This window comes from Barbus barbus, assembly GCF_936440315.1.
Source record: "Barbus barbus genome assembly, chromosome: 19".
Lineage (NCBI taxonomy): Eukaryota > Metazoa > Chordata > Actinopteri > Cypriniformes > Cyprinidae > Barbus > Barbus barbus.
This window is the reverse complement of record NC_136747.1, coordinates 6,198,758-6,212,593: the sequence shown is the minus strand read 5'-3', so window position 1 is coordinate 6,212,593 and position 13,836 is coordinate 6,198,758. Positions and strand designations below refer to the sequence as shown.

The window sequence follows — 13,836 nt, the reverse complement described above, 5'->3', positions numbered from 1 at the left end:
TTCATAGGACCCTACATATTCATGTGCACATGCTCCACAAATCAGGATCAAGCCTGAGTTGACAAAGAAAGTTCAGCATCATGGTACCAATAAAGCTGGATTGGAGTGGTTTGGTTTTGTCAACTCAAAACTAATCCTGTAACTCTGAATGTGTTCATCTACCATCATAGTACAGGCCCCAGATACTGTATAGTGATCAACACAAACACCTCCAACTCTCCATTTCATGAACACTACTTACATTATAGACTAATCATTTTCAAGGAGTTTGAGGATAAATGCGACCGACTTATTTGATAAGTGATAACCTATATATTTTGATTTCTATGATCAACACCAGTGGAAATTCTGTGGATATTTAAAATGAATGGATGTTAAAGAAAATGGATATTGCCAAAAGAAAGAAATAAGGAAAAATAGATACCTTAACATAATTAATACATAATTGCTATATCAAAGTTGATATATAAAAACAAAACTTGTTTATTAATATTGGCAGCAGTACCTCCGCTCATGCAGTAGGTGGCAGTAATCAGCTCTCAGATGCTTTCATCCGCAATAAAGCAGCGAGCAACTGTTTCAGTAAAAAAACATGGCACATTTCTGCTGAAGTTAGACTAAACAACCCTCTGCTGTTTTAGTAGCTGAATTGTGTGAGGTATTTTCTTAATTAAGAAGTAGTTTGGAAGATGTTCGTTGCGAAGAGCATCGCAGCGGATCATAAAGATCTGATTCACGATGTTTCTTATGACTTTCACGGTCGGAGGATGGCGACCTGCTCCAGTGATCAGAGCGTCAAGGCAAGAAAACACAGGTTCAAAACATAAAGCATGTGTCTATAAACCGGCACAGTGCCGACAGACAGCATTGAGAATCCTTACTAGGTTTTGAGACACTTTTATGATTGAAAGACGCTATTTAAAACTGCTTCAAGCCCCAAATTACATGAAACTTAGTGTTTAGGCTTTCATTCTTTGCAGCTTGTGGTTCATTATAGCTTATGTGCCTTTATTCCACAATTTAATGAGAAACTTTCCCCCTTTTTAAACTGTTTTAGGTCTGGGACAAAGGTGATGATGGAGAATGGCATTGTACTGCTAGCTGGAAGGTATATTTATGTTTTATGTTCTTTAGGTGTAAACCTGAAATGCAATGTGTGGTGCAATAGGTGCATTTACAGTATACATACATGTTGAAATGATTAGTTAGTTTAGCTAAATACATCTGGATGGAGTGCTTTTGACTGCTGGCTGTATTCTGTGTCTGTCTGTTGTAGACTCACAGTGGGTCGGTGTGGAGGGTGACATGGGCGCACCCTGAGTTTGGTCAGGTGTTGGCGTCTTGTTCCTTTGACCGCACAGCAGCTGTATGGGAGGAGATCGTCGGAGAATCCAATGACAAACAACGGGGTCAAAGCCACTGGGTATGTAAAATTGTTCATTTTTTGTTTCTGTATTACTGTCACGACACTCGAATTTCTAACTTCTACACAATACCTTGAAAAATAGTGTTTATATATATATATATATATATATATATATATATATTTTACCCTAATCAGACTAATTTCTCAGTTGCTTGATAGCTCTGAGTGGGATTGTATAGCAATAGTCATAATGTAGTATTATTACTATTATTGTTGTTGTTATATTAAGACTGAACTGTGGTAATAAACTGCTCTGTAAAATAAGTATTTGGTTGCCTTGAATTGTGGCCACATTGTACCAAGGTTATTTTCGTAAACGAAAACTAAGACGAAAATGATTGATTGAAAAAACAAAAATTTCCTTATTTCATAAACTGAAATAAAATAAAAATCGGAAAATATTTGCAAAACTAAAACGAAACTAACAACAGTTATTGAAAAACTAACTGAAATAAAATAGTAATTAACAAAAATAAATAATCGTTTTCGTAATAATTACGTTCTCTCCCCTTGGTGGAAAAATATACAGAGCTGTGTGGCGGTTTAGGGAAACACCTGTAAAGTGCGCATCATGAGGTTATCTGACGGAGAAACGCAAAGCAGTTTAAAGCACGGGTGCTGTTTGGTAAACGTGCACCAGCAGTACTTAACAGAACACCCGACCCGTTATCCCACAGCAGCACTCATTTAATTCTGTACCAGACCAGGGGTGCGTGCGATTCCCAAAAGCATCGTTAGCTAGCTATGGTGGTAAGTCCCATTGAACTCTACTGTATTGGTAACGATGTAACTTGTGACCATAGTTGCTTTTGGGAAATGCACCCCAGAACCGTTTGACATAAAGACCGCGAGCCGAACCGCACACACATTAATCTAATTATTTTCTCATGTAACACAAGCAATCAAACCAACATTAGGCTCTAAGTTGGTGCTTTGAAGAAAAACAGACACGCAGCGCAACATGATAGTTAACAGAAAAAAGATGAGAACGCGCATCCTTTCTGTAAACAAGACAAAACTTCTAGCATCTTGAACAAATATGCATAAGCTAAATCACATCATGCACACGCTAATAATTCTTCATAAATAAAGAAAAGAACATATTCAAATATGAGCCTTTACTGTTAAATACGATTGCCGTTATTATTGAATTTCATTAGACCCAGTTATGATCTATGCGCGGCTGTTCACGGAAAAGTGTGCGCAAGACACGACACAATATCATGATTATGATTCAATAAGAAAAAAGACATCTAATATAACCAAATTAGGCTACATTTATTTTCATATTAAATATTTCCACACACCATTAGATATTACATTAAGCGCAACTTGAAACTGAAACTAAACTATATATAAAAACAAAAAAAATCTGTTCACAAAATAAAAACTAAACTAAAACTAACAAAAATATGAATGAAACTAATAAAAACTAAACTGAATTTTATAGCTTTTGAAAACGATATAAAAATAAAACAAATTTAATAATTAAAAACCATAATAACCTTGCATTGTACTAATTTATTGCCTTGTTTTCATAAACTGTGGCCGCGAAGGAGCAAATTAACACTGAGGGAATGAATAAATAAGTTTTTGGGAACACATATAAATAAAATGGAACAAAAAATTAAAATAAAAAAAAAGGATGAAAGGAACAAATTCATAATTTGTGGCCAGGAACTAAATTGAAGGAGTGAATTATTAAAAAAAGGGAACGTGTTTTTAATTCGTAGCTGCCATTTAACTAAAACAAGGGAACAAACAGTAAATTGTGGCCACAGTTAACTAAAAAATGAGCTAACAAATTAATAAAATGAGGGAACTAATTCTTAATTCATGTTATGTGTGGGGGGTCCATATGAATTAACTCCACAAGTTTTTATTTTGGTGAAAAACTACTGGGGAAACACACAAAGCACAGCTGGTATCAGTGTATTGATACTGTGGAAAATGAGTATTAAAACAGTTTCAGATATTTCAGCATTATTTAATTTAAAGTCACCATTATTGACCGTGTTAAAATGGGATAATATGTGACCCTGGAGCACAAAACTAGTATATTAACATAAGTAACACTAGTATATAAGTAGCACTAGTATATATAAGTAACACTAGTATATAAGTAGCACTAGTATATTTGTAGCAATAGCCAAAAATACATTGCATGTGTCAAGATTTTTCTTTTATGCCAAAAATCATTAAGATATTAAGAAAATATCATGTTCCATGAAGATATTTAGTAAATTTCCTTCCTTAAATACATAAACTTTACTTTTGATTAGTAACATGCATTGCTAAGGACTTCATTTGGACAACTTTAAAGGCGATTTTCTCAATATTTAGATTTTTTTGCACCCTCAGATTCCAGATTTTCAAATAGTTGTATCTCAGCCAAACATTGTACTTTCATAACAAACCATACATCAATGGAAAGATTATTTATTTAAAAAAAATTAAATGAACCCTTATGGTTTTGTGGTCCAGGGTCACACATATTTTGTGGAAGTAAAAACCAATCAAATTTATGTGCAAAGTAGATGCAATGTCAAAGTTCTTTTGTTGATTTCTGCTTTGTCTGTACAGATCAAGAGGACCACGCTGGTGGACAGTCGGACATCAGTGACCGATGTGAAGTTTGCGCCGAAGCACATGGGCCTCATGCTGACCACCTGCTCTGCAGACGGCGTGGTGCGCATCTACGAGGCCCCTGACGTGATGAACCTCAGCCAGTGGTCACTGCAGCATGAGATCTCCTGCAAGCTCTCCTGCTCCTGCATCTCCTGGAACCCCTCCAGGTCTGAACGTCGTCTACACAAACACATATCAGTATGAAAGATGTACCCTTCATTGTCTTAACTGTTTGTTCTGCTCTTTAGTTCTCGAGCTCATCCTCCAATGATAGCTGTGGGCAGTGACGACAGCAACGTCACATACAGTGGCAAAGTGCAAATCTATGAGTATAATGAAAATACGAGGTATGAGCTTCACTCCATGCATCAGTTCCTGTTTTACTTGTTATCGTTTATAAGTGTTTCTAAAGGGTTTATGTTGACCTACAGGAAGTATGCCAAAGCAGAGACATTGATGACTGTGACTGACCCGGTTCATGACATCGCCTTTGCTCCTAATCTGGGGAGGTCCTTCCATGTGCTGGCCATAGCCACCAAAGACGTCCGCATTTTCAAACTCATACCTTTGAGGTTAGTAGGATATCACACTCAGTAGTAAGTGAGGGAACAGTCAAATTGGTCATCTTAAATATGTTATTTCACTGAAACATTAAATCTGAAATAAAACATTTGACGTATATCATTTTTAAAGGGGTCATATGATGTGATTTCAAGTTTTCCTTTCTCTTTGGAGTGTTACAAGCTGATTGTGCATAGATAAGATCCCTGAAGCTGCAAAGACTAAAGTCTCAAAACCAAAGAGATATTCTTTATCAAAGTTAAGACACTGCCACGCCCTCCTAAAACGGCTCGTTCAAACACGCCCCCACATGTCTACGTCACTGTGTGGGAAGATTTTCAAAACCCCACCCAAACCTATGCGCAAAGATGAAGGCGTAACTATTATTCTAACTGTAGTGTTGCTGCCGCTGGCGCCATGTCCTGGAGACGCTGTGTTTCATTGCGAAAGCGAAACTACTTTGTTTGGGCTTCCAAAAGAGGACACAACTAGAAATCAGTGGTTAAGTTGTATTTACAACACTGTTCCAGAGCAGTACAACGCAAATATTAGAGTGTGTGCAGCGCATTTTACGGAGGACTATTTCCTGAACCTGTGAGAGAAGCTTACAACGACAGCTGTTTCTATAAAGTGGGGCAATTCCAACATTGCAAGGACAGTCTAGTGCTTCTGACTCACAGCCTGTAAGTATGTTTTCTTATTTAAAGAATTTGCCACTGACGATTCAAACGCGAGTTTTGAGCTGTGTAGAGTAGTGTTGTTTATCGTTTCTCCGATCACAAATACAGACATGGTAATGTTTACGTGGTGCGATGCGACGCGTAAAAAGACAGTATAAGTCATTATAATCAGTAATTATGTCCCCACTGGATGCAACAAATGCCTTGTTTATAATGGGTTTTATTGTTTTTGTGTCATCGGGCCAGGATACGGGATCACAAAACGGTAAGGGGGTGTAACATTTCCGTCTCACGCTTGAGGTATTCGGTCAATCACGATGCACTGGATAGCTGGCCAATCAGAGCACGCCTCGCTTCTCAGAACGATCAGCTTTGTATAAATCGACGCGTTTCAGAAAGGCAGAGCATAGAGGAGCAACAATAATGTACAGTATGTGAAAAATGATGTGTTTTTTGAACCTTAAACCACATAAGCACATTGCATTACACCAAATACACCAAATAATGTTCTTTTTAGCAACGTCATATGACCCCTTTAAAACATTTACCGTCATATTGACTTATGTGAACATGTCCTGGCTGGGATTTCAAAATTGGCTAAAATGGATGTTTTCCTATTCTCTCTTCAGTCCTCATACAAATTTTCAAATTCAAATTTTTATATACATGTATGCGTATTTGATCCTACTTTTTTTCCATGCCACGATTGGTCGATTATGTTCAGTGCCTGCATGCTGTTTGTCAAACAATTTTCTGGTTATTACCTTCAGCAAGTATTAAAACATTAGGAAAGCAAAGCCAAAACCTGAACATTTTGGGCTATGTAGAAATCCTGGCCAGGATGAGTAAAAAAAGAGGACACAGTCAGTCTACAAACATGATTTTAGTTCTTCTGCAGAAGAACAAAGAAGATATTTTGAAGAATGACAAATAAAAAACTAGTAAGGAGTAGGGCTGCATGATCAATTTGGTGATGTTACACGATTTTCAAATCATGAAGGCTGTGATTTAATTAAATATGCTGCCATTTCTGAGTGAAATGCAGCAGTGTTTTCATTTACATGCTGGCGGCTCATTATCAGGTGTTTGTTTTCATGCAGATTTGTTCATTTACTGTGAATTGAGCTTCTCTGACAGGTGAAACACTATTACAAGCTGCACGTGTATAATTGTACGCAGTGCCACGCTTCATTCTGAAACCTGCAACACATTTGTTTTTTTTGTTTTTTTATGGGCAAACCACCTAAATAAAAGCTTGCTTAATGTTTAAAAATAAAGAAACTATTAATTTGACAGTACTAAGCCTATAGAATTAAATATGCCTTTTTTTTTCTTTTTTTTTACAGTACAATATTATTACAATTATTTGTGATTTTCATAAAAAAATCTAACAAAAGTATTTCAAATGATCAAACTAATTATTATTCAAACTAAGTATTATATTTATTTTTAATGAGTCAAAAACAGTGTGAATGTGACCTATGAAAATGTAAAACTCTGTAAAAAAAAATATTTCCAGCTTTAAAGTAAATCAAATTAAAAAAAAATATTTTCCCCTACAAATAATAAAGCTATTATGTGTTGAAAGTCCCTGTATTTTTAAATACCCCTTTATTCACGATGTATATCTCAGCAAAAATATTGCAAAATAAAGCAATAAAACTAAATACTGCAATATCAGTTTTTACAATATTCTATTCAGCTGAAGTAAGCACCACCCAGAGCATCCTAGCAGCCATATATTAATAGCATCTTAGTAACCTCTCATCATGGTTTCTGAGTTTTACATGTGAACGTGTTTTCCTCAGACTGTATGAATGTTGTTGGTGTAGTTGATGTGTGTTGTGTGTTTCTGACAGGAGAGAGAGCGCCAACAGCTCCGGTCCCACTAAGTTTGAGGTGCAGGTGATGGCTCAGTTTGATAGTCATAACTCTCAGGTGTGGCGCGTGAGCTGGAACATCACCAGCACTCTGCTGGCCTCCTCCGGAGACGACGGCTGTGTGCGGCTCTGGAAAGGTCAGCTGTCGGCTCGGTCTGCTTCCTGCTGGGTCAACAACAATTAGCAGTGATGGCTCTTTATCATTGCCTATTCAGATATTTTCTTTCAAGTCCCAACAGTTTTTTAAATATTGTTTTTAATTATTTTAAATTTTTTATATAATATTAAAAAGAAAAAGGGTTTATCTTTCATTAAAAATATTAACTTTAAACATTTGAAAAATGATGTTTTATTTGTGCTCACAACTAAGACTGCGCATAATACAAACTAAGAATATCCCAGCCTGATGTGTTTCATGAAATAAATCACATTATGCAAATTGTGCTGTGAATGCTGTTTCATCTCATCTGCAGCTAATTACATGGACAACTGGAAGTGCACAGGGATCCTAAGAGGAGACGGCAGCCCAGTGAACGGCTCTGGACACGCTGCAGCTCTGAGCGCGGTGGGCATCCCTGGAGCTGCTCAGATGGTTGTTGGGGCTGCTTCTGCTGGCAGGTACGTGACTGTGCTGTGATGTAGAGGGATGAGCAGTAATGGTGCGCTCAAGTCATTTCAGAAAATTATATTTATGAGTTGAATGCACTTGATCGGCACCCTCAAAGTCGTGAGTGTGAGGGGAAAGCTCTGGATTTCTGAAGGTCCTGTTTATAGGGTGGATTAGTGAGACGTGACAGACGTTGTAGGTGCATCATCTGTAGTTGAAAAAGTTTTTGAAACATGCAAAAAAAAAGTTATTTACAATAAACTAAGTTGCATGTATAAAATATGATGGTATTGTACAATTATGAGGGAATATAGAATGATTCCATGTACAGCACGTTCATAAACTGAATAAAAACATAAAAAACAAAACTGATACACATTTTTATTTATCAAAAAATGCACAACTTCCCAAGTCTTAAATACGAACTTCCCAGAAGGATCTCAATGCCATATATAACCCTTAACATAGTCGTTTTTAAGGTAACACTTTAGGTTAGGCAACACCATTGACTATTAACTAGTTGCTTGTTAGCATGCATATTGGCTGTTTTTAGTACTTATAAAGCACATATTAATGCATGACCATATTCTAGATGACTTAACCCTACCCAATACCTAAACATAACTACAATCACCTTACTTACTGTGAATAAGAAGCAAATTAGGAGTTTATTGAGGGAAAACTGTTAATAGTGAATGTGTTCCCTAATCTAAAATGTTAACATTTTTGCTTGAAATTCAAAGAATAAACAGTTTGCATATTAAATAACCATATATTACTGGATAGAATTTTGATAAATATTAATCACAGATGTGTAGGTATGGAATAATCTTTACAATTTTAAATAAAAGTTAAAAAACTACTGCTTTATGTAATAAATTAGTTCTCACTTTTTGGGAACTGACAGAGGCAGTTTTATTTTCTACCTTTTTGCATTTGTCTGCATTTGAATTGTCAGGTTTGTGGTTTATGCATAATTATGTCTTATGTTTAACAGAAAAAAAGCTCAGCTGATGCCAGGCTAATGGCATGACATGCTGATTGGCTGTTTGCTGCATGCACATGCACAGGATTGGACCGAGACCTCATTGACCCTCCCCTGAACACTCGTCTAGCTACTAATCCGACAGAAGTGTGGGCACGATCGGTTGTGTGGCTGTTAAAGGAACTGTGCCTCTGTGTGTGTTGTGTTCAGTGGTACTTACCTGACAATAAGCATTTCTTTTTGTATTTTTGAACAAATTATACACTAAACTTGATTCTCATCAATACTGACATACTTATTAATTGTTGTGATGTGATGCAGTATTATTTATTTTAATACATTTAGGTCATTTTTCATGAGTTTCAAACATAATTGTCTGTATTTGTCAACATTTGTATTGACCATGACAGAAAACTGTCGAAGTTGCATTTAAAGGAGCAGTTCACTGAAAATCAAAACTATATCATTTATTTGCCGTCTAACATTCCAGCACATGTTTTCTTCTGTGAAACACAAAAGACAACATTTTTAAAATCCTCATTTATTTGCATTTGTAACATCTTGAAGGTGGGTAAATTTGGCATCTTTGGTTTCTGGGTGAACTATTCCTGTAACTCAGGTTTCCAGAGAACACTACAGCTATCTGTGCTGTTGGTTTGAAGCTGCTGGCATGTAATGTGTGATGTGGGCAGTAGAGGGAGACACTGTATTATTCAGCCCACTCTGTCTCCAAATATGCCCTTGGAATTACTAACACATTACATTTAATTTGTCACACTAACTGAATTAACAGATTTCAGTAACTCTTTTATGAAATATGAACATATTGTTTTAAAAAAGCAGCTTTTTGCTGTTCTAAATCCTAGCAGATAATGATGAAACATCTGAAATGCTAAACAATATCTATCTCTGTTAATAAAAAAAAAAAGTCACCAAAAGTTTGAGTCAAAATTCAGGAGTCTGTTGCGTGAATAATGGGCCATAAATCAAAAGCTGGAACCCGATCATTAATGCTATATATATTGGAGATCTTGAGATGCTCGCTCCCCTTCATGACAGGAACTCGGCATATTCTTTATAGCGGTGCCACTTGAAATGGGAATCTTTTTTGATATTAATGCAACTTTTGTGAGTGTATTTTTTCTAAAAGTTTGTTTTTCAGTTCTGAGTTATGCAATAACCTCTCTGAGGTTTGTCTTATGTTTGTCCTCATTCAAGAAGATCTTGCAAGAGAGACATTAAAAACGAAAAGAAAAAAAATGAATATGTTTTTTAAATGTTACTGTGAACAAAATCCTGATTCAGTCCCACTCAGATCATGACCCCAGTCAAATATAAAGAACAGACTAATTGTGTAATTAAGCAAATCATAGTGGCAACTGTAGGCTTAAACATTCAATGCTGTGGTTTTTCTATTAAAAGTTATCAAACAAGTTTTTTTTTTTTCTGTGTAATAAAAGTTTATCAGCAACTAAAAACATTTCTCCCCAAATTTGCCAGTACTTATACTGACAGTCAACTAAAATAGTTTTAAATTTATTTAAACTTTTATAAATTTTGTCTTTTGTTGTTTTTGTCTGTTTTAATGTTTAGCGGTGGAAAATCACAGAAATCCAGTTTGCAGGCTACACATTTTGGTGGATATGATGGATAACACTTTAGATTAGGGAACTCAATTCACTAATAACGAGTTGCTTATTAGCATGCATATTATTAGCATATTGGCCATATATTAGTATTTACAGGTGCATCTCAATAAATTAGAATGTCATGAAAAAGTTCATGTTTTCTTGTAAGTTATTTAAAAAAGTTAAACTTTCATATATTTTAGATTCATTGCATGTAAAGTAAAACATTTCAAAAGTGTTTTTGTTTTCATTTTGATGATTAGAGTTTACAGCTGATGAAAGTCAAAAATCAGTATCTCAAAATATTAGAATATTTACATTTGAGTTTCAATTAATGACCATCCCTACAGTATAAATTCCGGGTATCTCTTGTTCTTTGAAACCACAATAATGGAGAAGACTGCTGACTTGGCAATGGTCCAGACGACGAACATTGACGCCCTCCACAAAGGAGTGGCTGTTTACAGAGTGCTGTATCAAAGCATATTAAATGCAAAGTTGACTGGAAGGAAGAATTTGAGTAGGAAAAGGTGCACAAGCAACAGGGATGACTGCAAGCTTGAGAATACTGTCAAGCAAAGCTGATTCAAACACTTGTGAGAGCTTCACAAGGAGTGGACTGAAGCTGGAGTCAGTGCATCAGAGTCTCCACGCTCAGACGTCTTCAGGAAAAGGGCTACCAAGCCACTTCTGAACCAGAGACAACATCAGAAGTGTCTTACCTGGGCTGTGGAGAAAAATAACTGGACTGTTGCTCAGTGGTCCAAAGTCCTCTTTTCAGATGAAAGTAAATTTTGCATTTCATTTGGAAATCAAGGTCCCAGAGTCTGGAGGAAGAGTGGAGAGGCACAGAATCCATGTTGCTTGAAGTCCAGTGTGAAGTTTCCACAGTCAGGGATGATATGGGCTGCCATGTCATCTGCTGTTGTTGGTCAACTGTGTTTTCTGAAGTCCACAGTCAATGCAACCATCTACCCGGAAATTTTAGAGCACTTCATGCTTCCTTCTGCTGACAAGCTTTATGGAGATGCTGATTTCACGGACTTGGCACCTGCCCACACTGATACCAAAAGCTGGTTCAATGACCATGGTGTTACTGTGCTTGATTGGCCAGCAAACTCGCCTGACCTGAACCCCATAGAGAATCTATGGGGTATTGTCAAGAGGAAGATGAGAGGCACCAGACCCAACAATGCAGATGACCTGAAGTCCGCTATCAAAGCAACCTGGGCTTCCATACCACCTCAGCAGTGCCACAGGCTGATTGACTCCATGCCACGCCGAATTGAGGCAGTAATTAAAGCAAAAGGAGCCCCTACCAAGTATTGAGTACATATACAGTAAATGAACATACTTTCCAGAAGGCCAACAATTCAGTAAAAATGTTTTTTTTTTTATTGGTCTTATGAAGTATACTAATTTGTTGTGAATTGGTAGGTTTTCGTTAAATGTGAGCCTAAATCATCACAATTAAAAGAACCAAAGACTTAAACTACTTCAGTCTGTGTGCATTGAATTTATTTAATACACGAGTTTCACAATTTGAGTTGAATTACCGAAATAAATGAACTTTTCCACGACATTCTAATTTATTGAGATGTACCTGTGTAAAGCACATATTGATGCCTTATTCTGCTAGATCCCTTAACCTGATCCAATACCTAAACATAACCTTTACGAACAACTCGTGAAGACTTGTGGTCTCACAGGTTTGGAATGACATGAAAGTGAGTAATTAATGACAGAATTGTAATTTTTGGGTGAACTATCCCTTTAACTCTCCTCCTGACAATGTTAGCTTTTGTTCAGCCTTTATTTGTTTCTTAGTTTTTCCTCACTGTCCATTTTTCTATCATCTCTCTGTGTTGGTGGTGTCTCGTTTGTGTTTGTTTGGTTTCGTCCCCACTCTGTTTCTCCAGGTACTTCTTCCCTCATTTGGACTCCCCTGGAGTGGGATCTCGCCTGGCCCACCTCCTGCCTCCCCCCTCTCTCATCGAGCAAATGTATGAGCCTGATCCGTCCCACGCTCCTCAGCTACGTCATCGACACACGGCCAACTCCACCAATCAACCCACCGAACATGACTGAGATGTTTGAATGTTTGTAGTTAAATAATTATAAATTAAGGGTAGTTTTTTGCATTTATTTTTAAGGAACGTTATCCTTACTTTATTAAAATGATGTTACAAGGCAAATGATAATTTTGATGTAAAATATGACTGGGCCTTTATTTGACAGGTTGAGATTTATCTGGTATATTTGGTACATTGTTTCACAATCTGAAACTTTTTACACAATGTTTTTCCACATTAAAAATAAAATAATAATGATAATAAAAAATGTCTTCCCTTCCCTTTCATTTTGTTAGGTTAAAACGATTTAAAAAGATGTATGAATTTGGTCTTTCAATACACACATGGTCAGAATTGTTGGTACCCTTGGTAAATATGACCAAAGAAGGCTGTGGAAATAAATCTGCATGAAATGTTTTTTTTTCCTCAAATACACGTTGGACACAATTAACGGCACCCTTTTATTCAATACTTTTTGAAACCTCCATTTGCCAGTTTAACAGCTCTAAATATTCTCCTATAATGCCTGATGAGGTTAGAGAACACCTGACAAGAGATCAGAGACCATTCCTTCATCCAGAATCTCTCCAGATCCCTCAGATTCACAGCTCCATGACGGTGCTTCTTCTCTTCAGTTCACCTCACTCATTTTCTACAGGGTTCAGGTCAGAGGACTGGAATGGCCAGCAGAAGCTTGGTTTTGTGCTCAGTGACCCATTTTTGTGATGTTTTTGAGGTTTGTGTTTGGATTATTGTACAGTTGGAAGATCCAAACATGTCCCATTATAAGATTTCTAACAGAGTCAGGCACTTATTGATTTTTTATCTGTTGGTATTTGATAGAATCCATGATGCCATGTGTCTTTGTTTTCTATGTCTAAACAAGATGTCCAGGACCTCCAGCAGAAATATAGGCCCACAACATCAAAAATACAGCAGTATATTTCATTGGGCACATGGGGTACTTTTCATCCCTGTGTTCACCAAACCCATCTCGAGTGTTTGCTGCTAAAAAGCTAATTTTTTAGTTTCATCTGACCATAGAAGCCAGTCCCATTTGAAGTTCCAGTCGTGTCTGATAACTGAATATGCTGGAGATTGTTTTGGTGAAAGCATTTTCTTTTCTTGATTATTTTCTTGAAGCCCTCCTGAACAACATGCATGCTGTTTGATAATTTTTTTTTAAGGTTTTCTGACCCGAGACTCAACTATTTTCTGCAATTCTCCAGCTGTGGTCCTTGAAGAGTCTTTGGCCACTCAAACTCTCCTCCTCACCGTGTAATTGAGTTCAACATGTATTTGAGAAAAAACATTTATTTCATAATGATATTTCTCCCCATTTTATCATATTTACCAAGGGTACCAACAA

General features: G+C 36.7%; 1 protein-coding gene across 2 annotated transcripts; it reads left to right on the top strand.

The window, feature by feature from the left end:
- Positions 1 to 545: 545 nt before the first annotated feature.
- Positions 546 to 12,483, top strand: LOC306884953 (nucleoporin SEH1; the record flags this gene model as incomplete). 2 transcript variants are annotated; one of them, XM_079441222.1, is made up of 9 exons in its annotated part: positions 546 to 800; positions 1,058 to 1,108; positions 1,277 to 1,423; positions 4,010 to 4,221; positions 4,303 to 4,401; positions 4,486 to 4,626; positions 7,155 to 7,312; positions 7,649 to 7,793; positions 12,315 to 12,483. In XM_079441222.1, the coding sequence occupies exons 1-9, from the start codon at positions 690 to 692 to the stop codon at positions 12,481 to 12,483; spliced, it is 1,233 nt and encodes a 410-aa protein (XP_079297348.1). In that variant the 5' UTR covers positions 546 to 689. The 2 variants fall into 2 exon arrangements, with proteins under 2 accessions (XP_079297348.1, XP_079297347.1); XM_079441221.1 differs by lacking the exon at positions 12,315 to 12,483 and adding an exon at positions 8,780 to 10,540.
- Positions 12,484 to 13,836: the final 1,353 nt, after the last annotated feature.